This window comes from Sus scrofa, chromosome 10, assembly GCF_000003025.6.
Source record: "Sus scrofa isolate TJ Tabasco breed Duroc chromosome 10, Sscrofa11.1, whole genome shotgun sequence".
NCBI lineage: Eukaryota > Metazoa > Chordata > Mammalia > Artiodactyla > Suidae > Sus > Sus scrofa.
Window position 1 is genome coordinate 19465394 of NC_010452.4, and position 26863 is coordinate 19492256.

Here is a 26863-nt window from a genome sequence, read left to right on the forward strand (position 1 = left end):
TGCTTTCTGGGGGAATCTCCACGATCGGCTTGGTGTAAAAGCTTGCTAACACTCATTTTGTGACCTTTGTACACGATCTGACAAGGATCTGGAATGTGGGGATGTTCCACCGTTGCCTAATAATTCTGTGACTTAAAGCGCCTCCCTGCCCCCGTGGTCCCTGTACAGAAAGGGCGAATCTCAGCACTCACACACCACGGGAGATGACGGGAGGCAGCTGGTGAAGGCTGCTAGGATTGGGAGTTCCCTCTGCACTACAGGGGGCTCGGCTGGGCAGGCTTGTGAACCCTTGTCTGAGGCGGGCCAGCTGTCATCTTGCAGCAGTAATAACTGATCATTTCTGTCATTTATCTTTGCTGCATCTGCCCCATCTGACCTGACCTTATTTCCTCTGGATTTTTTTTTTTTTTCCTTTCAAGTCATGACCAGAGTTAAGGGAAAGACATCATTTTAAGAACAAAAACCCAAACTCACACGGAAGCCACAAGGGAAGGAGAGGAGGAAAGTGGTGACTTCGGTTCCCAGAAGTACAAACAAATGACAGTGGTTCTGGAGACAGGGAGAGGCACCCCCTGGCTCCTTCCCATCTTAGAGGATGGAAAAATGAGAAGAGTATATCAGGTGAAAACATGCAAATATTTGTGCCCCCGTGGGCACAGGCTGCTCTTTCTGATAACCCACGTCTAAGGCAAGAAGAAAGAAATTTTAGATGAGAGAAAATGCATATGAGAAGAAAAGGATCCTGAATAAAACATTTTTAAAGCATCCATCTGTTTTGGTGCAGTTTCTGGAGCTGGAAGACAACTCACCTTAATATAGGAGTAACTGTAAAAAAGAAATATGACTGCCTTGCTTTTGACAAATGTCTGCTCCCCTCCAGTTTCATGGAATAAAAGAGTTATCTGCCATCTTTACTGCTCCTGAGTCAAGCTGAATTTTTCAATTAAAAATTTATAATGTAATAATCATACTGAAACTAGAATCTTCTTCCCATCAAATTACTCATATTTTATGGCCATCCTGGTCAGGTCTATGGGAATCAAAATATTTTAGAAAGTACTTAAAAATAATCCTTGCTGAATGAATTCATTTTTCCCCCCTGGTGCCTCCTGCAAGGAAGTGGGGCGGAGAGGGGTTCACCATGGGGACATGGCAGGTGGGGGCAAGGACAGGGACTGCTCTCCTGTGCTCTATGTGACCTTCGGCCACAGGCAGGTGATGAAATGGAGACAAAGTGCAGCTGGCAGCAGTAACTGAAACGACCCTGGGAGCTTTCAGAAATACCATGGTTGAGCTCCCACTGCCCAGAACAACTAAAATAGGAGCTCGCGGAGAAAGTTCCTGGCACAATTATCTCTAAAAGTCCCCCAGGTGAATCTGACCTGCAGCCTGGTTTGCACAACGTCAGTATGATGGAAAGAGCACTGAACCAGGAGTCAGGATGCAGGTCCTTTTTTTTTTGTCTTTTTAGGGCCGCACCCGAGGCATATGGAGGTTCCCAGGCTAGGGGTTGAATCGGAGCCGTTTCCGCTAACCTACGCCAGAGCCACAGCAATGCCAGTCTGTGACCTACACCATAGCTCACGGCAACGCTGGATCCTTAACCCACTAAGCAAGGCCAGGGATCGAACCCGAAACCTCATGGTTCCTAGTCAGATTCATTTCCGCTGTGCCACGTCAGGAACCCCAGGATGCAGGTCTTAATCCTGGTTTGGTTGTCAAGTGAATTTCCACAGAGTTAATCTAATTTTACCTATACATTTTCTTCCAAAACGTGGGGAAGGGATTGTATTTGCCCAGAGCAAGTGGCCCCCAGGACACTAGTTGAGTGATCTTGGAAAGGAAGAGACCCAGATGGTGGCTTCGGGCACTGTACTTACTATGTCAGCAGCCCTGTGCCCACAGGGAGTATTTCAGTCCTTTTCCAACTCCATGGTCCCCTCTCCATTATAATGGTCACCTCCCTGCTCCCAGGACCATAAGCATCCTCACCCCTGCTTAGGGATATGCAGATTCTAGTCTTACAGAAGCTGCTTGGAATAACAGAGGCACCTCTTACGCTGTAGGCTTTGGGTGCCAAGAAATTCATATTTGTAAGTCCAAACTCCTATAAGTGAGCTTACTTGGAATAAACTATTTGGAGTGGAGTGAAGGGACAGAGGGCTGGTCCATGTAGCAGTGCCAAGTGGGGAGGAGAAGAAAGGGAATCTGTGTGAAGGCACAAGAAAACATCTGCCTTAATACCACCTTGCTTCTGGAGAGCACATTCCTGCTATCAATGCATTTTAAGGGAGTTCCCATTGTGGCTCAGTGGGTTAAGCATCTGATGTTGTCTCTGTGAGGATGGGGGTTCGATCCGTGGCCTGGCTCAGTAGGTTAAGGATCTGGCATTGCTGCAAGCTGTGGCATAGGTCACAATGTGGCTCGGATTCAGTGTTGCTGTGGCTGTAGTGTAGCTGGCAGCTGCAGCTCCAGTTTGACCCCTAGCCTGGGAAGTTCCATGTGCTGCAGTGATAAAAAGAAAAACATCAAAGCATTTATTGCAAATGAACTTTTTTTTTTTTTTAACATCTGCACCTCTCAAAGTTCCCTGGTGGCTCTGTAGGGTAAGGATCCAGCACTGTCTCTGCTGTGGCTAGGGTCACTGCTGTGGCATGGGTTCAGTCCCTAGCCTGGAACCTTCTGTATGCTGCAGTCATGACCAAAAATAAACAAGAGAAAATATAATAAAATCTGTGTGTTGGGCAGAACTGGATGACAGCAGGGAAATCTGGAAGGAGTCCAGGTCACAGTGACAGGACCTGAGCTAAAACAGATTTGTCCCTAAATCGCCAGTTAAGTCTGAGAAGGCTCTTAACTTCTCTGAGACTCAGTTTCCCTACTCATCGAACAAAAACTAAATTCAAACAAGGGCCTGAGTTATCGGATTACCGAGTCCCTTCAACTCTGAATGTTGATGATGCCATTTGGTTTAACACCGCGTTGTGTAACTGATGACAATCGGGATTTTGTGACACCAAGAAGAAAATCAGACCTAACCCTGGAGAGGAAAAAGTGCTGGCTGAGAACCAGTCACAGATCCGCTGCTTACTCATCGGCTGTGTGACTTTGACAAAGCAAGAGAACGTCCTGAGCCTCAGTTTCTTAATCAGGAAATGAGGACGATACGACTAGCCTCGTAGGGTTCAATGAGATAGTGAATCTGACTGTACCTTTAAACTCTGATGACCTACAAAGATGTGATAATTTACTATTGTTATCACTCTTACCACCACGCCAAAAAATCCATTAGCCTTCCAAGAATTACCTGACAAGGGAAATAAATGAATTCAGCAGCCCTTACCATGCACCCAGCATAAATCCTAATCAGGCCGTAAAGGCCATTTATAAATCAGGGGACAAAAGAGTTTGGCTTTGTCCCTACTATATGACACCCATGGAGTAGACCAGTACCCTCTCCTCACCCCTGTAAGTCACGTACAGAGGCTCAGACCGGGATGGTTTTCTCCACCTCGAGGGAAACAGATGAATCTCTTTATACAAATCTTTCAAAGACCAACAAAGTCACCATTTTTATTTTTTTTTTATGGCTGCACCTGCAGCATATGGAAGTTCCCCAGCGAGAGGTCGAATCTGAGCTGTCCGCCCAAGCCACAGCCACAGCAGTGCCAGATATGTGCTGCATCTGTGACCTACACTGCGGTTCACGGCAACGCTGGATCCTTAACTCATTGATCGAGGCCAGGGATCAAACCTGCATCCTCATGGATGTGAGTGGTCAGGTTCTTAACCTGCTGAGCCACAATGGGAACTCCAAAATCACCATTTTGATTCAAAATAATTATACCGTCATGCTTAGAAAGGCAAGAGCTGTTCTTCCAAACTTCCTAAAATGATGCTTCCAGCACAACATCATGACTGGAAATGAGGAGGCCTGGGCCATCCTTTGGAAGCACCTTGCCTAGTCAAAGAGCTGACTCTCCACTGCCTTCCCCACACATCTGGGGCCACATGTTAAGAATTATGCTCGCAGACCAGTACAAGGGAGGCCTCTACTCCCAGGTGGTTTTTCACTCCCCTTTTTGGAATTGCTATGCAATACATAGTTACATACAAAGCTGGAAAGACGCGCACCTAAATAGGCCTAAGCTGTTTCCCCCCCCACCCAGGGTGACCAAGTAACAGAAGCCCCTCATCTTGGGCAACAGTGAGGAAGCTTATTGGTTTCCTTTGTTCTCTGATGTTTTTGAGCCTGTCTGTCTTTTAGGCACTGGGTATCTTGGATCGTAGGTTTTAGCAAGGAAGGTTTAAAATACAAACGAAATAAACTTTTAGTTAATAGAACTTACGGAAATCATAGCTTGTTTGGACTGCATGTAAGAGGAAAAAGTAAATTTACTTTTAAAAACCTTAATTCTTTATATTAATTTTGATTTAAAAAAAATACCTTCGAAATAAAAGCAAAGACAGCAAGTCCTTTAAGGGTTAACAGAGAAATTACCCATCCTTTATAATTTCCATAAGGAGGAGCATTTTTGATATTTGATAAATGCATGTCAAATCAAATTATCCTAAAAGTGTCATAAAGAAGACAGACACTAAATCAGAATAAGCGTTCACGTAGCATTATTATAAAAGCCCCATCCTCAAAATCAATAACGGTGTTAAGAGAAAGTGAAACGCACTTCTAATGATCTTGATGAAATATAAATTCTATGCCTCTTGGCAATTTGGGGCTAGAATTAATTCCTGATGCATGGCTCTGCCTACTTCAGCCTTGCCAATCATGAGAGATACATAATCAACAATTTGGCATGGCAATTAAACTCGGTGACTTCTTTTAAACTCTAAAAGTATATCCAGAGAGTAAACACAAACAAGCAAAATATATACACACACACATATAGATACACACACATATAAACTTGTTTCAACCGACAGACTTAGAGATAATTACTAGAAGTAAATGAGTATCTTGTCATGACCAATAAATTTAGGGATAACTGCTAGAACTAAACATCTACCTTATCAATCTATCATTACTTGCCACAGTTCTTTCTTTCCTTAAATGACTCATGTCTAACACAGGACTGATAAGGAGTAATTGATTTAATTCTCTGAGTAACACATGCATCTTCCGTATCATTATACACAGTTTGGGGCCAATGTATTTCCTGCGCTTTTTACTGAGGAACATGGAAATGAGTGCTGAGTTGGCAGCACGATAATAAATAGCCCTAATGTTATCTGAGTTGCTCTCTTGCATTGACAAAAATGGCGATAAATCGGGTTATAATTGAGACAGAGAAGGAGGACGATTATTTGTGATGCTCAGATGCATTTCTCCCCTGCCCCAGCCCTGACCGCACACACAGGCCCCTCCATCAGGCTGCAGGATCAGCTCTGAAGCAGAGAGCAGCCCAGGGTACCAGCCCGTCTGGCACCCAGCCCTGTACCCGAGGGGCCACATGCCCGTCACGTGAGCGGCTTCCAAGGGGTGGGAGTGGGGGCGAGGGAGCACTTTACCTTCCTGCACACAGACGGGCTTATCACTTGGGACCCAGCCGAGGGTTCCGTTCAGGTGTTTCATACACAGTCTCTTTGTAGAGCCCTTCAGCTTGAATCCGTCTTGGCAGTGGAACCGAGTGACAGAGCTTTCAAAGAAAACCCCTCCGCTGGGCGTCCTGAAGCCATTCTCGGGGACGCCTGGGTCGGCGCACACCTGAAGCTCATCGAACCCTACATGGACAGAGAGAAGAAAAGGTGCCTCTGAGTGTGCTCCTCAGATGCTGAGGGTCTTCCAGGATCCACGGCAGACACTGTCCACTCTCCCACTCTGTGGGCCACTCAACTACACCAACAAAAGAGCCAAGGTCAGAAACATCCCAGTGCACCTGTCGCTCTGCTTTCTTCGCTCTTTGCTTAGGCAAGGGCTCATAAGTGATTGCAGTTCCACGGCCCCATCAGCCCTTCAGGGAAGTCCTAGGAGTAGGGAGATGGGGAAAGTAAATGACAAAAATGTACAAAACAGGAAACATCACAGCCAAAGCACAAAGTGCAGACGGGAGCCGAGGAAGGCGAAATGCTAGGAAAGAGGGAGGTGGGATCTTACCCGGCCTTGACCAATGGGTGAGACGCCAAGAACAGAACCAACTTTGCGGAAGAAGGCATGGGGGGGATGGCATGAGTGATGGCTGGGCCGGGAGACAGCAGGCGTGTCTGGGGAGCAGCAGGTGGCCGAGAGCACTCTAAGGCATGCAAGGGACGAGGTGTGCTGCCCACTGCCCTCACCCCCAGCTGCCAGGCCTGGTTCATGTTCCTCCTCCTCTGGGGGGCCTTCCTTAAGCCCACCCTCCCCGACCCAACTCCTTTCTCCACCAATGAAACACGAACGCAGCCCTGTTTGGAGAAAAGATACATGGATGGCCAGTAGGCACATGAAAAAATGCTCAACATCACTAATTATCAGAGAAATACCAATCAAAACTACAATGAGGTACCACTTCACAACAGTCAGAATGGCCATCATTAATAAGTTCACAAATAACAAATGCTGGAGAGAGTGTGGAGAAAAGAGAACCCTCCTGCACTGTTGGTGGGAATGTAAATTGGTACAACCACTATGGAAAACAGTATGGAGGTACTTCAGAAAACTAAATATAGAACTACCATATGACCCAGCAATCCTACTCCTCGGCACATATTCAGACAAAACTTTCATTCAAAAAGACACATGCACCCCTATGTTCACTGTGGCACTATTCACAATAGCCAAGACTTGGGAACAACCTAAATGTCCATTGACAGGTGAATGGATAAAGATGTGGTACATATATACACAATGGAACACTACTCAGCCATAAAAAAGAACAAAATATTGCCATTTGCACACCATGGATGCAACTAGAGATTATCATACTCAGTGAAGTAAGTTAGAAAGAGAAAGACAAACACCATATGTTATCACTTACATGCGGAATCTAAAATATAGCACGCGCACACACAGAAATAAAATAAAATATAGCACAAATGAACCTATCTACAAAACAGAAACAGACTCACAGGCACAGAGAACAGATGTGTGGTTGCCAAGGGGGACGGGGAGGGAGTGTGAGGGACGGAGAGTTTGGGGTTAGTAGATGCAAACTATTAAATTTAGAATGGACAAGCAATGTGTCTTGGGATACAGCATGATGGACAATAATATGGGAAAAAGAATGTTGGGTCAAAGAATGACTGGGTCACTTCGCTGTTCAGCAGAAACTGGCACAACCTTGTAAACCAACCATACTTTAAAAAAAAAAAAGAATCATTTGGAGAACGGCTGCCTCTCATTCTGGGTTATGAGCTCCTCCAGACTGGTGCTGAGACTTTTTCATTTTTGTACCCACAGAATCTATCACAGTCCTGCACAGAACGTGCTCCGTGTCTGATGAGTGAACAAAGAGAGATGGCAAAGGGAGGGGGAGACCTACTGGGGTGACCCTACAGAGCCAGCTAAGCATGGAGGCCAATGTGGAGCCATGGAGCAGCATGGTAGGGACCACAAGGTCAACAGGATGCAGCTTGTGGGATTCAGTGGAGGCGGGCCCTGAGCTTGGTTGGGAGATCCATGTCTGGCTGAGATGTGGTGGACCTGAGAGCACAGGGGTGCTGGAGACAGCAAGGAGGGTACCAGAGTATGAGACATCCTGGTCCAATTCTTTTTTTTTTTTTTTTTTTTACCACATCTGCAGCATAAGGAAGTTCCTGGGCCAGGATTGAACCCACGCCACAGGTGCAGCCTGAGCCACAGCAGTGACAACTCCAGATCCTTAACCTGCGGTGCCACAAGGGAACTCCAGGCTGAGCCTTGAAGCAAAGAGGATGTCAAGAGCTGACGCAGGAGGCCAAGGATAAGGAAGGGGTCCTCTGTGGGCACAAAGCTTCAATGTACCATGTGAGGCAAAGGATGCAGGCATCCCAGAGAACCCTAACTCCCGCACCCCATGAAGGCCTCTACTCCACTTTCTTTTTTTTTTTTTTTTTGTCTTTTTGCCATTTCTTGGGCCGCTCCCGCGGCATATGGAGATTCCCAGGCTAGGACTCCAATCGGAGCTGTAGCCGCCAGCCTATGCCAGAGCCACAGCAACGCGGGATCCGAGCGGCGTCTGCAACCTACACCACAGCTCACAGCAACACTGGATCCTTAACCCACTGAGTGAGGGATTGAACCTGCAACCTCATGGTTCCTAGTTGGATACGTTAACCCCTGAGCCATGACAGGAATTCCATCTACTCCATTTTCTTACAAGTCAACCAACAAGGAGTTCCCACCATGGCTCAGAGATTAACTAGCCCGACTAGTATCCATGAGGACATGGGTTCCATCCCTGGCCTCACTCAGCGGGTTAAGGATCTTGCGTTGCAGTGGCTGTCATGTAGGCTGGTGGCTACAGTTCCCTTAGCCTGGGAACCTCCATACTCTGTGGGTGCAGCCCTAAAAAGACCAAAGACAAAAAAAAAAAAAAATCAACCATCAAGTCGTTACTGAATAGGTGCCAAGAACAAACATGCGTGACTCCAACTGGGACGTGGTTGGTGAGCCCACCCACCCCACCCACAGCGCAGCTGCTGGCAGCAGGTGAGGACGTGACTGTCTTAGAAAATCTCAGCCCAGACCCAGAGGCAGCATTCCTGGGGCTCGTGGCAGATTTACTTGGTTTCCAGGTGATGCCCAGATTCCCGGCTCATGAGACACCCGATCCCCTGTACCACACTGGGCTCGCAAAGTGGTTGATTCCCCACCCCAACTTTCATGCGCTCATTCACCGCCCTCCCCAGCTGACCTCATGACCCCACATTCTGCCGGCACCGCTACGCAACAAGCCACACACCGCAGGCGACACCACGGTGGCAGGAGGTCCAGCAGTTGTAATGTGCTCTGTCCACAGAGGACCCGAGGCTGCGGACTGGGTGGAAAGCAAAGGCGGGAAGCAGGGAAGTGGACAGCGACCACCTCTGACTCTCCTACACCTTTAAATGGGAGCAGGTCTGCTGTTTATCAAACAGAAGATGCTTTGACAAAGGAGACACCGCCCAGGCCCCCCTCACCTGCAGCCACCTGCCCGCCACACCACGAGCACCCCGACAGCACAGGCTGTGTTTCAGCCCCATGGAGGGTGAAGGACGCCCTTTTGGGGGAGGGCAAGTTGTTAAGTGATGGCTTCATGTTTTTATTCCAAGGGAAGGTACTGGAGAGAGTCAGCTGCTTCCAAGTGATGAAGGTCAAGGATTTCTTTCCAAATCAGGTCATCTCAGGGCGGGTCCTTCAAAGGTATTTGCATTATGGTATTGAGGTGGAACAAGCAGCAAGGGCATTCTGACCCACCCCAGCCCAGAAAGGCTCGGAGCATAAACACACAGACGTCTTCAGGCAGTCTGTGGGAGAAAGCTGTCACACACACGCCCTCGTCCAACAGAGCCTGTCTCTGCTCTGACAGCGCTGGGCAGGGGACACAGATCAGGCAGTGGGTGGCCACAGAAGGGTAGCCAAGAGTAAGGGGAGGGGACAGGGTTCTGGAAGGTGAATCCTCACAGCTGAGCAGACACCAGCCAGACAGAGGGACGGAAGGCACTGTGGGGAGAGGTTGGGGGCGTGGAGGTGGGCCGAGCACCTTACAGGAAACAGGTGGCTCTGCCAGGCTGGGGGCAGGTGTGAGCTAAGGGTTTGGAGTCAATGAGGAGGTGGGGGTAGGGGTTGTGCCAAGTACTGAGAGCTTTGAACAAAGACATGACCAGGGTCAGATGTGCATTTTTGAATGACCTTTCTTGTACCCCCACAGAGGACTGACTGATATAGACCAAGAAGGAGGCAGGAAGCTCATCAGAAGTGCTTCCCAAGCCTCCAGCTGCACCTCAGGAGCACAGGGACAGCTTTGTACATGGACAACCACTGGTCCAGGCTCTCTAGCTGGGGTGGGGCCCAGAAGCTCCACATTTTAGAAAGCTTTCCTGTTGACTCTTAGGCAGCTGGTCCTATACCTGCCCAGGGCCAGTATCTGAGAATGTGGGATCTCAAGGCTGGATGGATAGAAAGATAGGTGGGTAGATGGATGGATAGAAGATAAGTGGGTGGGTGAGTGGATGGATGGATAGAGGATGGATGGATGGATGCAGAGAGGATAGGAGGGTGGATGGATGGATGGATGGATAGACAGAGGATCAGTAAATGGATGGATAGAGGATAAGTGTGTGAATGGCTGGCTGCCTGGCTGGATGGAGGTTAGGAGGGTGGATGGATAGAGGATAAGCAGGTGGATGGATGAATGGATAGAGGATAGGAGGGTGGATGGATGAACAGATGGACAGAAGAGGAATGGCTGAAGGGTGGGTGGGTGGAGGGGTAGAGGCAGCTCCATGCTCTGCTGGACTCATCAGGCCACTACCCCTACCCCATCCCACCAAAGAGTCACACCTATGGCTCTGATATTCCCAGAGGCTGATGTGCACCACCGAGAGGGTGTGAACATTCTCCCCCAGCACAAACACACTCTCTCCCAACACCCTCTCACCTGTCTTCTCTCAGCCTCAGTAGACTGTGTTTCTTAGATTTTTATAACCTTCCAATCCACATCCTCAAACACCCAGTCCTCCTCCTTCCTCTCCACTCAGGGTAGCACCCAAGGCAGGTTGATGCTAAGGATTTGGCTGGGACATCTGTTCCTCGCCAAGCAGCACACAGGCACCTCTTGGCCAGCTGCCCCCACCTCACAGAGGAGCCATGCTGACTGCAGGGGCCCAGGCTCCACCCCTCTGCTTGTCACATCTCTCTGCCCCCAGCCACAGAGATGTTCTGTCAGAGGAGGACAGACATTCAAGAGAGAGCTGAAGATGCAGCCCTGAATCCATCAGAAAAATGACTCCAGCTCTAATAAATAAATGATGACAGTGTCATAGAAATGACTACGGGAGAGCAGCAGAATTTCCCAACAAGCCCAACTCGGTACTCCTTCTTTGCTCGTTCTTTTCTTTTTGTAAAGTATAACTGATTTTCACAGTTCTGCCAATTTCTGCTGTACAGCACAGTGACCCAGTCATACATACATACATATATATATATATACATATATATATATGTGTGTGTGTATATATATATATTCTTATTCTCATATTCTATTATGTTCTATCACCAGAGACTGGATATAGATCCCTGCGCTGTATAGCAGGACCTCATTGTCTATCCATTCTAAATGTAATAGTTTGCATCTATTGCATCTAAGCCCCAACTCCCGTCCATCCCCCTCTCTTCCTTTTCAAAAGAGCAACCGTCCCCTTTCTCTGTTTTCACAACCCCATAGCTGGCCACTGGATCTGTTCCTGTGCCCAGGATAGCACTGATGATCAGGATGCTGCCGGCCATGGAGCCCAGCCCCTGGCTCAGAAGAGGGAAATAAGAACAAGCAGTGAAAAGAGAGCAATCAGAAAATGGGATGGTACGAGAAGAAAATATTCTTCATTTTGGACAACTAATCCCATTGAGCAAGACAGTAATTTTCGAGGGCCTGCCACAGCTTCAGACTCCACTTTTCAAATCACCCCCTGGTGGATCAGCTCCCAGCCCGGGTCATTTTTCTGTAGAGCTGTTCTCTTAATGTCTTTCTGGAATGCGGATGATCAGCCCCATCAGATAACACATCCATTAAGGGGGTGGGCTGCTTTAGGTGTTAGGGAAGAAGATGGAAAATAATGCGGGCTGCTCAAATAAACTTTATTTTTCCTTTTTTTTTGGGGGGGGGGTCTTATTTAATGTCTTGGTTTATTAACTAACTATAGGTCACATAGGCGACAGAGGTACTGACATTCCTACAGTATTTTAGTTTTAAAAGTATGATTATCATAACCCAGCTCTGAACACCAACATATCCTCTCTATAGAATTCTGTGTTTTCAGGGTTATTGAAGTAAAACATAACCAGAAGCTATGATTCCATGATGATTTCCAGATCAGAAAATGCTTTGTCCCTCCAAGTCATTTAATGTCAGTATCAGTACACACATGGTAAAAGCAGGCTGGCTTTGAGGGTTTTTTTTTTTTTTTGGCCACACCCGTGGAATCTGGAAGTTCCCTGGCCAGGGATCAAATCCACACCAACGTATGTGCCACAGCTGTGGCAATGCCAGATCCTTAACCCACTGTGCCACATAGGAACTTCCAAAAGCAGGTTGTTTTTAGAGTTCCTGTTGAGGCTCAGTGGATTAAGAATCTAACTGGTATCCATGATGATGAGGGTTCAATCCCTGGCTTCACTCAGTGGGTTAAAGGATCCGGCGTTGCAGCAAGCTGCAGTATAGGTCACGGATGCTGCTTGGATCCTGCATTGCTGTGGCTGTGTCGAGCCCTAGACTGTGAAACTTCCATCTGCCGTGGGTGCAGGTACGGGGTAGGTGGTTTTTGCAAAAAGTTTTGTCGTAAAATCCAAATAATCATACCAATATTAATTTCCTGGGTTAGGAATGATTACATAAGTTATGATTTGGGGGCAGCTGGGTGAAGATACACAGGATGCCTATTTTTCCAGTCTCCTCTGAAACTATAATTATTTAAAAATTACTTTAAAAAAACATGCTCATCATGGAAACAGGGGATAAACATTTCAGTTCAAATTTTAAAATGAAAATCTAAAAGTTCTTAGGAGAGCTTGGGAGTCACCTAACAACTGTGATACTTCAGTCAGGGTCGAGGGGGAAATAAGCCCAGTGCAAAGGCTTATTTCCATCTAAGGCTCCTCACTAACTCTGGCAGTGATAAATGTCACAAGGCATGTCTCTCCGCTCTTCCCAACTCTGAGACCAAAGAGGCTCAGAATTAGCATCAACTCACAAGGAACAGGTGAGAGGGAGGCCCTCAATTTTTGAGAGATCACGGGACACAATTTATTTCCATTGCTCTACTTTTGAGGCTGATTCTCACCAACGCACAATCCTGGGTGGGCAGGGTTTCAGCTAGCGACTTCCAAGGGCGCCAGCAGGTCGGCTCGGCTCAGGGTGAGCTGGTCCTTCTCCTTCAGCAGGACCTGCTCCTCCCACAGCGCCTGGTCCACCTGATCCTCGGTGAGCACCGCAGGCTTGTACTTCTCATGGAAGAGCCCCTCCTTGGCCTCCGAGTGCAGCTGGTGGGGCCCGACGACACGCAGATGTGCCGGCAGGTGCAGGAACTCATCCTCCTTGATATGGCAGTCATGCATCCGGACCCCAGCGCCCACCAGCGGCCCAAGAAGCCCACATCCAAGGTCCAGGCCGGGAAGTCCGCCCAGGGGGGTTGCAGGTAGCGGCAGCGGGCCTGGTAGGGCTGACCTGAGCATCGAAGGGGGCGTCGTACACAGGCGAGCAGAGGCCCTGGTTCACGTGGCCCAGGCGGCCGCTGCACCAATGCTTCGGAGTCGCGGTTGTGCATGGCGGGCGCCAGCCGCAGGAGCGTCCTGGACGTATCCCGCAGCGCCTCCTTGAAGGCTGCCCCGCTAGGTGCCAGGGTGCCGCAGGCCGCCGCGCCGCCCAGCAGCCCCATGCACACGGTCGCCCGCCCGGGCCGGGTTCGCGCGCCGCTGCCGCCTCGTCCCTTCAGGTCTCTGCGCAGTCCTGGAGCAGCGCGCGGGCCCCGGCTCCCAACCGCACCCACATGCCAGGCTTTGGGGCTACAGCGTCACCCGCCTCCCCACGGCTTCGGGACCAAAACCTCTTCAGTGCAGCCGCCGCCATCCTCTTCCAGCTTGGAGTTCTGCTCAAATACTCTTATCCTAGGAACCAGAGTCCTGAGGTCCCAATTGCTTGCTTTCTTTTTCTTTTTAGGGCCATACCTGCAGTATATGGGAGTTCCCAGGCCAAGGGCTGAATCAGAGCTGCAGCTGCCAGGCCACACCACCGCCAGGGCATGGCCATGGTTCTGAGCCACCTACGCTACAGCTTGCGGCAACGCAGGATCCTTACCCACCAAGCGAGTCCAGGGATTGAACCCTGCATCCTCACAGACGCTATGTCAGGTTCTTACCCCTCTAAGCAGGAACTCCTCTCAATTGCTTTCCCTCCAATTCTTCAAATTCTACATATGCTTTAGGGCTTAGTAGCCATGGCTTGGAGAAAAGAGAACTCTTTTCTTATTTCTGCCAATTTCTCCTGTACAGCACAGTGACCCAGTCATATATATATATATATATATATAATATATATATATATATACACACACACACACACACACACATTCTTTTTCTCATATTATCCTCTATCATGTTTTATCTCAAGAGACTGGATATAGATCCCTGTGCTGTACAGCTGGACCTCATTGCTTATCCATTCTAAATGTATTTATCCAGAATGATTTCCAATGTTTCTTTGCAGGGGACATGGAAGGGAAAGGGAACATTCCACCTCACACCAGTCAGAATGGCCATCATTTAATAAGTTCACAAGTAACAAATGCTAGAGAGGGTGTGGAGAAAAGGGAACCCTCCTACATTGTTGTGGGAGTATAAATTGATACAACCTCTATGGAAAACAGTATGGCACTACCTCAGAAAACTAAATATAGAACCACCACAGGACCAGCAATCCCATTCCTCAGCACATATCCAGACAAAACTTTCCTTGAAAAACACACATGCCCCCGTATATTCACTGCAGCACCATTCGCAATAGCCAAGGCATGGAAACCACCTAAATGTCCATCGAGAGATGAATAAATTAAGATGTGGTATATATACACAATGGAATACTAGTCATAAAAAACAACAAAATAATGCCATTTGCAGCAACATGGTTGGAACTAGAGACTCTTATACTAGGTGAAATAAGTCAGAAAGAGAAAGACAAATGCCATATGATATCACTTATATCTGGAATCTAATATACAGCACAAATAAACCTTTCCACAGAAAAGAAAATCATGGACTTGGAGAACAGACTTGCTGGTTGACAAGCAGGAGGGGAAGGGAGTGGGGTGGACAGGGAATCTGGGGTTCATAGATTGCCTTTGGAGTGGATAAGCAATGAGATCCTGCTGTATGGCACTGGGAACTCTATGTAGTCACTTATGATGGAGCATGACAGAGGATAATGTGAGAAAAAGAATGTATATATATGTATGTGTGACTGGGTCCCTTGGCTGTACAGGAGAAAACTGACAGAACACTGTAAATGAACTGTAATGGAAAAAATAAAAATCATTTAAAAAAATGAAAAGGAAACATTACATTTTAATAAGCCCTTGGAAGCAGGATCCCCTAACAGTTCACACAAAGTTCACTGCAGAGTGCAACATTTGTATACAAGAGATGACCTTTGTGATGGCTCATTTTATGTATCCCCTGGACTAGGTCAGGGGAAGCCCAGATATTTGGTCAGACCTTTAGTCTGGCTGTGTCGGTAGGGGTGTTCCTGGAGGAGAGGCACTTGGGAGTGTGCAGACGGAGTAAAGCGGATTGCCCTCCCTAACGTGGTGGGCCTCACCCGATCAGTCGACGGCCTGCCTGACTCTAAAAGGGAGAGTGGAAGGAATTCTTGCTCTCTCCTGTCTTCAAATGCGCACACTGATCTTCTCCTGCCTTCAGATTCAGACTGAGACTGGGACTTACACCATCAGCTTTCCTGGTCCTCAGGCCTTTGGACTCAGACTGGAACGACACCCTTGGCTCTCTTGGGTCTCCAGGCTGCAGATCTTGGACTGCCTGGCCTCTGTAATTGTGTCGGTCCATTCCCTATAGCACATGCAAGTGACCTATGTCCGGTTGGTTTTGTTTTCTCTGGAGAACCCAGACTAATTCAGTCTTCCTAAAGGTACTCATGCATTTTTTTTTAACATGTTTATATTGTATTTATTCCTGAATCTCTTCCCAATCACTTTATATTTTAGGCATATGTACTTGAGAGCAGTTATTGCAAAGAGGCTTTTTTCTTGTTTTTATTTTTTAACTATTTAAAATTTTTTTTCAGGGCCACACCTGCTAGGGGTCCTAGGCCAGTGGTTGAATCAGAGCTGTAGCCTCTGGCCTATGCCACAGCCACACTAATGCCAGATCCGAGACGCGTCTTCAACCTACACCACAGCTCACGGCAATGCTGGATCCTTAACCCACTGAGCAAGGCCAGGGATCAGACCTGCATCCTCATGGATGCTAGTCAGATTTGTTTCCACTGAGCCATGACGGAACTCCACAATTTTTAAATTTTTTATTAAAGTTTAGTTGATTGACAGTGTTCAACTTCTGTTGCACAGCAAAGCGACCCAGTCGTACCTACACGTAAATTCTTTTTTTTCATGCTCTCTTCCATCATGTTCTAGCTGAAGAGATTGGACATAGCTCCCTGTGCTGTACAGTAGGACCTCATTGCTTATCCAAACACTTTAGAAATGTGATGTGAGGGAGTTCCGTTTGTGGCTCAGTGGTTAACAAACCCGACTAGGATCCATGAGAATGCAAGTTTGGTCCCTGGCCTGTGTAGCTGTGGTGTAGGTCGAAGACGCAGCTCAGATCCTGCTGCATGGGCTCTTGCTGTGGCTGTGGTGTAGGCTGGCAGCTGCAGCTCCGATCTGACCCCTAGCCTGGGAACGTCCCTATGCTGTGGGTGTGGCCCTAAAAAGAAAAAAAAAATGTGATGTGATTGGTGACTGTCCCCATACTCAAGAGGATGCTGTTTCTCTCTGGACCCCTGAGTTCAGGTAAGCAGCCTGCCGAAGCAGAGGGGGTCGTGGGGTGGGGGGCAGTGCTTGGGCCCTGGGGTCTGAGCAGCCTGGTGTTGAGTCCCAGCTGAGGTCCCCTCTGGTGCGTTCTCTGCTTGTGTCACCCTCCTACGTGCTGGCCTCTCCGTCACTGGCACTGATTTTCCTGCCCAGTGTTTGTGAGCCCAGGAACGAGTCAAAGGTAGGCTTGGTATGTGGGCAAGTCCTCAGTGGGGCCAAGAGTCCCCATCTTCACACACAGAGAAATGCACATGCCTCAGTCTCATTACGAGGTCCTGACACTTCTGCTTTGGTGACTTCTGAGTTTGCTGAAACACACCAGCCAGTTTTACTCTGAGCAACATAAGAAGTCTTTGCAAAGAATCATAAAAATGAAAGAGGTGTGAAAAGCAATCTTTTGGCTTATTATAACTGAAAAGTCATATCCTCGAAAGGAAGAGTGTATCAAATGTAGCCGAATCAATTTAGACCCAGGACTGGCTTTCCGTCTCTCTGTAAACTGCTATATGAGTCTTTGGGGGCAGAAACAGAATATAGACGCAAAAAATTGATTTTTTATGCATTAACTTAGTGAGAAGGTCCCAGGGCTAGTGAGGAAAGGGAGCCCCTGCTGAAGTTGAAACAGCCACACTGGCTGATTTTAACTGGAATTTAGAGCAAGCCCTAAGCCTCCCCCCACCTCTCCTGAGAGAACCCCTGTCAGTTCCTCCCACAGCACCCCTGTCTCACACCATTGGAGTCCAGCTTAGAGGCCCCTGGTCCGACCCCTCTGGCTCCCAGAGGAGGATGTGAAGGCCTGCAGAGGTCAAATGTGAGTCCAGCCAGTCCTATGGCTAATCGCGGAGCTGGAACCAAAGCCTGGGCCTCCCACTCACAATCCGGTGCTCCAACCACTGACCACATTGTCCCACTTTCCTTTTTTCTGTCCTAGTTCATGTCTGTGACTCAAATCATCATGACATCACAGTCTCTTTGAGGGAAAGAAGATCTGCAAATACACTTGAGACCCCATATCCATTAAAACAGGACTGAGCCAATAGCAATGACGAAATAGTTAATGATCCTCATGGTTCCCCCAATGCTCTTTCTCAGCATCAAGGGGCTGGGGAAACTTTCTTGTCCACAGAATGTTCAAGAATCCAGGCAGTCAGACACGAGACATCCACTGACCATAGTGGGGATCTGAAGAGCATTTCTGGTGATGGAAGACACTTTGAGGAGTTCTGGTGTGGCCCAGTGGGTTAAGAACCCAACTAGTATCCATGAGGATGTGAGTTCAATCCCTGGCCTCACTCAGTGGGTTACAGATCCAGCGTTGCCATGAGCTGGGGTGTAGGTCACAGATGTGGTTTGGATCCTGTGTTGCTATGGCTGTGTTGTAGCCCAGTGGCTACAGTTCCGATTCAGTCCCTAGCCTTGGACCTTCCATGTGCCACAGGTGTGGCCCTAAAGATAAAAAATTTAAAAATATGCTCTTGAGGAGATCACAACCTAACCCCAGGTATCAGTGCCATGAAATGGAATTAGTCCTGGAGAGCAGAGTGTGTATTGCCCTCAAGGGTAAAAGAACAGAGAGAGAAGCAGGCAGAAAACTTGAGTAAGTCCCTCTTGACCCCACTAGAAGTGAACATCCAATTCCAGCTGCCTTAGGCTGAAATCTATCTTTTCTCATCACCAGCAATACAGACCAAGTTTCTTTCCAACCACCTAACCACTAAAATATCTCTATTCCTCAACAAGCCTTCATACCAGAAAGGGAACTATTCTCTTGGATGAGAGAATAATCTTCCAAAAAATATTCCCTATTTGTAAAGATTCTAAAAGTTTCATCCTCTGGGCTTGTTAAATTAGCACCAATTAAAAAGCATTGGGAAGGTCCTGAGAGGCTGATGACTCGGGCCCCTTGACCATCTCCTTTCTGCCAACACACACCACACCTCAACCTCCCCCACCATCTCAAAAACCCCTTGCTCTTACTACTATCTTAATTTATTCTTTATTATTTCTAATTTTTTTTTCTTTTTAGGGCCACACCTGCAGCACATAGACGTTCCCAGGCTAGGGGTAGAATCAGAGCTGCAGCTGCCAACCTACACCACAGCCACAGCAACACTGGATCTGAGCTACAAGTGCCACCGACACCACAGCTTATGGCAATGCCAGATCCTTAACTCACTGAGCAAGGCCAGGGGTAGAACCCGTGTCCTCATGGATACTAGTCAGATTCAATTTCTGCTGAGCCACATCGGGAACCCCAATTTATTCCTTTAATGAGTGCACACATTAATATTATCATTCCAGAAATGGTGTGAGCTGGTATTGTATCTGTCACAAGGTATCAGCAACAAGAAGAAGAAACAGAAAGAGGTAATATTAAAGAAATTACATTAGGCAAAACCTATTTGGCAAAGAGTCAATTCTCTAATATTGGTATTTAAAACACAATGGTTCTGGCTGTGGGTGACTTGATAACATAGAACTACTTGACATGCCAGAAGTTTCTGGCTGCCTTGCAGCCAACCACACTTTGGGGCTGGTCCACAGTAACTTGTCAGCCCACCGGAGGCTCCTGACATGACTTCAGGATGATGTCATACTGTAGTGTTGCTTCTGAGCCTGAGACTGTTGAGAAGTTCTATTCTGCAGGTCTGTCCTAAGGTAACATCAGGCTCAAACATTCAGAGGATCCCCTACTCCATGACAGACAGTTTAAGGGCTGCCAAAAAATTTCCAAGAAATTCCAGAAAGACTGAGTGAACTGGGCCCCTAGACTGCCTGGAATGCCTCTACTCTCATGGAGATGGAAGAGTAGGGAAGCTCATTCCAAATGAACCCACCTGGAGAAGAAAACCCAAAGTGGGCCAAAGAAGGCCCTCACTGGAAGAAGAGGTGGTCCCAGAGTCAGAATGCAGTGGAGACATCAATTTAACAATTGCACACTATGAAAATGAACATCAGAATCAATGGGAGGAGTTCCAGTTGTGGCCCATCAGGTTCAGAACCTGACTAGTATCCATGAGGACACAGGTTCCATCCCTGGCCTTGCTCAGTGGGTTAGGGATCCGGTGTTGCCATGAGCTCTGGTGTGGGTCATAGACACGGTTTGGGTCATAGACACAGGGGTTGTAGAGACAGTTTGGTTCTGGTATCACTGTGGCTGTGCTGTAGGCCGGCAGCTGTAGCTCTGATTCAACCCCTAGCCTGGGAACTTCCATATGCTGCAGGTGCACCCCAAAAAATAAATAAATAAACAAATAAAATGGGAAAAAGTGATGTGCTTTACAAAGATTCATTTGTAACCTGGGTCTCCACATCAAGATCATTAGTCAGCGTTTCTTCGCCGTCTCTGTTCCACGCTAAATCATCACCAGCTTTGGTAAAACTACAGCTTTTTGTTTTCAAAAAAGGAAAAGGAATAAAGGGAGAGGATATCTGAAAATAGTAGAGTTGGGGAAAGGAAAATTACAATCTGTGTCTATATTCAGTCCATCCACAAACAGTGCTATCACTTCGGGGAGGAGCTAAGGGGTACTGACTCAGAGGATGCTATGACCTCAGGCTTCCTGCTGAGCTGCCTACATCCAGGTCCTGGAAAGTTTGATCTGCAAGCTGTGGCCTTATATTAGGTCAGAAAATCAATTTTCAGGGTCCCCAGCAGCACTTTTTAGAAATGAAATAGAAAGGAAAAGTCAGAGAGCATCCTCTGTGGCAAGGGTGAGTGCTCTTTTGTGTGGTTTTATGAGTTTTATTTGTGCACACATGCTAGTCAGCAATGTACTTCTTTCCATGGTCCATCAAAAAGATTTGAAAACCACTGCTTTAAATATACTTCCCTGTTGGTCTGTGTGAAAATATACATTTACTGCAAATAACCCAGTGGGTGCTTAAGGGCTGAGACTGTGTGCTTTGAGTCCTGACTTTCCCACTGCCTAGCTGTGTAAACTTGGGTAAGTTTCTCAACCTCTCTGTGTTGTGTTAGATCTAAAATGGGTCTTCTAAAGATACTGCCTACATCTAGGGCTATTATGAAAGTCAAGTGAGATGTAAATAAAAGTAAACAAATGGTTAGCTCATGGTAAGTGCATCATAAATATATGTAAGCTGTTATGTTATTATATTCAAACAGCTCCTTAAAGAATGAATACATACAACTTCATAAAGAGGCAATCTCCTAATTTCTTAGAGCCACCTTAATATTCCCAAACATTCCAGCTCATTTTTTATCCTAACTTTCCCTAGAATTAAGTATCTTTGAAAATGACTGCTAAACAAGGAAGCAACATCAAATCTGTCTAGAGTCCTTCTCTTGGCCAAACAGTTAAGACGTAAAACAGTCAATAGTAGCACACAAACACCCAGAGAACCGAACTCTGATTTCTTTAAAGTAAGAGCCAAGCTTGACTGGGAATCTGGGGTGAATAGATGCCAACTATTGCCTTTGGAATGGATAAGCAAGGAGATCCTGCATATGGCACTGGGAACTCTATCTAGTCACTTGTGATGGAGCATGATAATGTGAGAATGAGAATGTATGTATGTATGTGTGACTGGGTCACTTGGCTGTAGAGTAGAAAATTGACAGGACACTGTATACCAGCTATAATGGAAAAAAATTAAAATCATTAAAACAAACAAAGACCCAAGCTTGGAGGAGAAATGGGAGGGCTGTCTGCTTTCAGTACCCTGACAGCTCTGGCCTTTGTTTTAAGGCCAGGAGCCCAGCCTGTTCCTGGAGGAAACCTCTCCAGGGCACACTCTGAGTGAGCAATCAGGCACCCCCTGATCCGGGCACAAGGATGTGAACATTCCTGGGCACCAATGCATCAAACCAGAGCCAAGCAGAAAATACTGAGGATTCTAAGATTTATGGAGTCAGGATGCAGAGCCAAATAACAGGTTTCAGATGGATTTTCCAGTAAGAGACAACCCACCAAAAAAATCCAACAAAGGAAATCAAAGGTTTCTCAATTAGTTTTGTCTGTGAATTTAGTGCTATGTCATTCCATAATTCAGTGCATTATCACTTGGCATATTTAAGAGGTATCGGGGGGGGGAAGGGAAGCTGACTACTGTTACCATTTATTAGGCTAAACAGATTTTTCAATGAAAGCACGGTATCTCCTGGGAAATACAGTAAAGAAACTGTACTTTCTTTACAGTAAGACTAGGCTAGTTACTATAGTAATATTTACTATATTACTAGAGGAATATTTATGTTACTATGTTACTATAGTGATATTCCTGCTATACCAATAGTATGCCATACTATTTGTCACAGCAAATTTATACTAACAAGATACCCCTTAAACCTAGTTTTCTGAAGACACAACAAGTTGGGGCAACACAGGATTTATCTAGCTGGCTTGAAAACTCAGCATTCTGGATTCCATTATCCAGAATCTACAGGAGAACATTGCATACACACTTATAAATACAACAGCAACTTGGCATATTTGGATAGTAATCAGGCTAGGAAACATTTCCCTAGAAACAGGGAGAATGTTTTAATGTTTCAAGAAATAACCAGAGATGAATATAAAGTCTGCTATGTCTGAGCAAGTAAACACAGCAAGAATAAGTCTTAATAGCATAATTTTGACTTGATTAAAATGGATAAAGACCACAGATGTGGCAGTCATAGCACTCCCCATTTGATGCCAGAACTGATATTTTTCCCCTCTTGATTTAATTCACTTTGATTACCCAATTATTCCTAAATCCTTTCACTCAGTTTCAGCTCCAATAAAACTGATAACAATGTGAACTCATAATGCGATTTCACTCCAGTCTCATGCTACTGCTCTATAAAAGCATGCCCAGACACATAATAAAACTATTCCAGATTGTGATATTATAACAGGGGGAAACAGAATAAACCTTTATCTATTGAAAATAAAGTAAGCCCAGAAAACCATCAGAAAAAATTGAGGATTTCTTCCATCAATGGGGAAGGAGAAGGGAAGATGGTGGCATGGAAATTTCACAGTTGATATAAACTTTAGGATTATCAGTTGAGAAAAGATTTGAAGAAGCTGTGGATAAGTGTAAAAACTCATTGATACATTGAAAATGTGGCTCTTTTCAAGCGCAAAGTCTTATCGAGTATAACGACATTCCCTGTCAAGCTAGTTCTGTGACCCTAGATGGGTAACTCCATCTTTCCAGATTTTAACATCTTATCACTGAATGAGACAGCTAGATGATTTATCAGATATCTTCCAAATCCCATAATTTCTACTCTCCTTTTGGTAAAAATCAGTAGCAACCACTCAAAGCACAAGCACTCAGACTGAAGTGGCCCAGAAGACAACTCATGATTAAATTTTAAAAATTCCAAGAACATATTTTCAAAATACTTGTGATTATTTGTTGTTGTTGTTGTTTTAAAAAAATCAAATGTCTTTCACATCACCAATTATTAGAAAAATGCAATCAAAACTGCAGCGCAGTATTACCTCATTCCAGTAAGAATAGCCATTATTAACAATTCCACACAAAATAAATGACGGTGACGGTGTGGAAAAAATGGGACCCTCCTATACTGTTGGTGGAAATGTAAAATGGTGCAGCCACTATGCAAAACAGTAGGGAGAGTCCTTACCAAACTCAAAATATGATTATATATGATCTAAATCCCACTCCTGGGCAAATATCTGGAGAAAACTGTAATTTGAAAAGATACATGCACCCCTATGCTCACAGCAGAACTATTTATAATAGCCAAGACATGGAAGCAACCTAAATGTCCATCGACAGGCGAAGAGATAAAGATGTGGTACATAAACACACACACACACACACACACACACACTGGAATACTATGTCACTGCCATAAAAAAGAACGAGAAAATGCCATTCTCAGCAAAATGTATGCAACTAGAGATATCACACAATAAGTCAGAAAGAGAAAGACAAATACCATATGATAACATATGTGTGGGATCTAAAAAACTGATATGAACAGAGTTCTGGTCATGGCTAAGAGTAACGAACCCAACTAGTATCCATGAGGACCTGGGTTTGATCCCTGGCCTTGCTCAGTGGGTTAAGGTTCTGGCACTGCCATGAGCTATGGTGTACGTCACAGATGCAGCTCAAATCTGGCATGGCTGTGGCTGTGGTATAGGTTCCCAACCCCTAGACTTGGAACTTCCATATGCCACAGGTGGGGCCCCAAAAAAGACAAAAAATACATAAAATTTTACAATGATACAAATGAACGTATTGACAAAACAGAATTAGACTTACAGACATAGAAAACCAACTTACAGTTATCAAAAGGGAAAGGTAGGGGCAAGAATAAATAGGAGTTTGGGATTAACAGAAACATACTATTATAAATAAATAGATAAAAAATAAGGACCTAGAGTATAGCACAGGGAACTAGATTCAATATCTTGTAATAACCTACAACATAAAAGAATCTGAAACAGTATGTGTGTGATTCATATATATATGAATCACTTTACTGTCACCAGAAACTAACACATATATAGCAATATTTATCATGTAGGTATAATATACATATATTAACATGTTTGATATTTATATATATAATGTTATATATATATATATATCTGAATCACTTTACTGTCACCAGAAACTCACACATTATAAATCAGCTATCCTTCAATTTTAAAAAAATTTTAAAGAGTTAATCAAAAATCAACTTCCCTTGCCTTTCTATCATCAACAGCTTTAGAGCAACATCAAAACTGTTTCCCCATATAGAGAACTGCACCATTTACAGAGTGTTTAACATTCGAGGTCGCTTTGCACCCACACCGTGAGATCAGGATAGCAGTTCGGTGGAATTCATTTTCACGGTCACTTTATGAACATCCAATGTTAGCAGAAGTAACTTGAAAACAATCTTTTCAGAAACACTGCATAGTCCATTCACCTCCACCCCCCTGCTGTGGCTCAATCACAAACTGGAGTCCAGATCATCTGGGTGGACTAATCTTCACTTACATTCTCAAAGGCCCTTGGGACTTTTTCAGCATTTGGGGACAGAGAGGAAGAGCCAGGTACTAAGTGAAGCAGAAGATGGAGAAGAGGCTGCTGGCTGAGTGAGGTCAGGACAGTGCAAGAGGACTATCTTCTTTTACCAGCAATATGATCTTTAGTCCTATGAAGAAGTGAACCTCAGTCCAGGCAAGGAACAAGGAATAAAGAGAGGAGGGCTCTGTTTTGGGGGTTTTGCTTGTTTCTCTGTTTTGAAGATGATTAGCTAAAGGAAAATCTTGCTTTCATCAACTTTATAAAGTCACCATAAAAAATGTGTCTGGATAACCACTATTTCATTTTGATCCCCCTTGTATTCAGCTATCTTTGGTCAAAGCCACATTACTTCTCATCTTAGGGAATTTGTGCCAGCAGGTTCTAGGTCTGAATGTGTCAGGAGCACGTATTTGAATAGCAACATATTTTATTTTACTTTATTACTTTTATTTTTTATTTTTTTATGGCCATGCCCATGGCATATGTAAGTTCCCAGGCCAGGGCTCAAATCAGAGTTGCAGCTGAGGCCTGTGTCACAGCCGCAGCAACACTGGATCAGACCCACATATGTGAGCTACACCATAGCTCATGGAAAAGCTGGATCCTTAGCTCACAGAGGAAGGCCAGGGATCAAACCTACATCCTCATAGATACTAGTCCAGTTTATAACTCACTGAGCCACAATGGGCACTCCCAGCAATGTATTTTCAATACAAAGTTTAATCACCTATCTCCCTTACAAAAAAATTTTAAATCAAATGGGATCTTTATAAAATTATGTTGAAAACTACCAAACAATATGCAAAGATGTAGAAGCTGGAACTTTTCAGTGAAACAGAAATTTCAGAATGGCTATTGCTGGAGGGACTCTTTGAAGTTACCTAAATAATTTCCCCCTCATTTTATAGCTGAGAAATTTGAGATCAAAACATTTAAATGACCATGCAGGCTCCCGCAACTCTACATGAGAGATAAGAACACCTGGTCCAGATTCCTGATCCAGGCTCCTTCTGACTTGGAGGTCAGAAAAACAAACTTCAAAAGGGGCTTCCCTTATTTGCCCTCTGCTTGAATTGCATCCTGATATGATGGAAACCTATATCTCAGACCCGTACCAAAATTTCCCACTAGGAAAACAAAAAGGACTTCCTCTAAATGGATGATATGAATTCATTCAACAGGACTGTATAGAGTTTGTGCTTCTCTGACTGTAAAAATTGTGGGTCCATTGCTCTCCTGATGCATAGAGCTGATTTGTTTTGTCTTCTAACAACCATCTCAGAATCTCAGAGCATAGCAGGCTAAGACCTTATGAAAACCTCCCAAACTGGCCAAAAGGGCTTCAGAGTGAAACTGCAAAAGGCAGCCTCATATGTGCGTATTCACATCCATCTCACAGATGGCCACAACCACAACATGTGGATTGGCCTCCTGCATAGCTGAAGCCCACTCCATGTATACCTTGTCTGTCTACCTACTCATTATCAGTTATTTTTGTTACAGAAGGCAGCTCAGTAAGGAAAGGGCTAGGGTTTGGGAGACATAGGCTCTGGAGGAGATCAGGAGCTCCACAGGTGCTACTCAAAGACCTGGAGTCCTGCTCAGCATTGAGGGGTACAGTCTGAGCCCTCCTGGAAGTGAAGGACCTGAGACCCTAGCCAGAGCTGCCCAAAACAGCCACATAGCAGTGGCCACATGCTTTCCCTGCCTGGCACCACAGCAGCTCAGGATTCTCGTGGGATCTAATGAACATGGACATGGAGGAGCCTCCCACTTCCCCCATCACATGCACACACATACACACACACACACACACACGTCTGAACTTCTCATCAGCCAGGCAGGCAGTTAGGGAGTCAAAGCAAATTACATTTGGAGGACACAGGAATGTCTTCTCAGTCTCCACAGGAAACCTTGCTTCTGGTCCATTAAGTTTGGTGCCAACAGGGAGGGACCACCCCAGGGGCAGCTATTCTAAAATGCATGAGGCCTGGGTAAAGTCACCCCTGAAAATAAGATATATTTTGCCAAAGGACTGGTCTTTGGGGATAATCCTGTGCCATGTCTTTGATTGACAGTTTTGAGATCTTTTTGCCCCATTCACAAAGCACAGGTTTCCCCATGTGACCTCTGTGGCTGATAAAGTTTC

General features: G+C 45.7%; 1 protein-coding gene and 1 pseudogene across 1 annotated transcript in view; both read right to left on the reverse strand.

The window, feature by feature from the left end:
* The window catches only part of SUSD4 (sushi domain containing 4), a 131262-nt gene that overhangs the window by 44714 nt on the left and 59685 nt on the right, over positions 1-26863 (reverse strand). The window contains 1 exon segment of the mRNA XM_021064474.1: positions 5527-5739. Coding sequence (XP_020920133.1) covers positions 5527-5739 — 213 coding nt within the window.
* Positions 12341-14184, reverse strand: LOC110255650 (annotated as a pseudogene).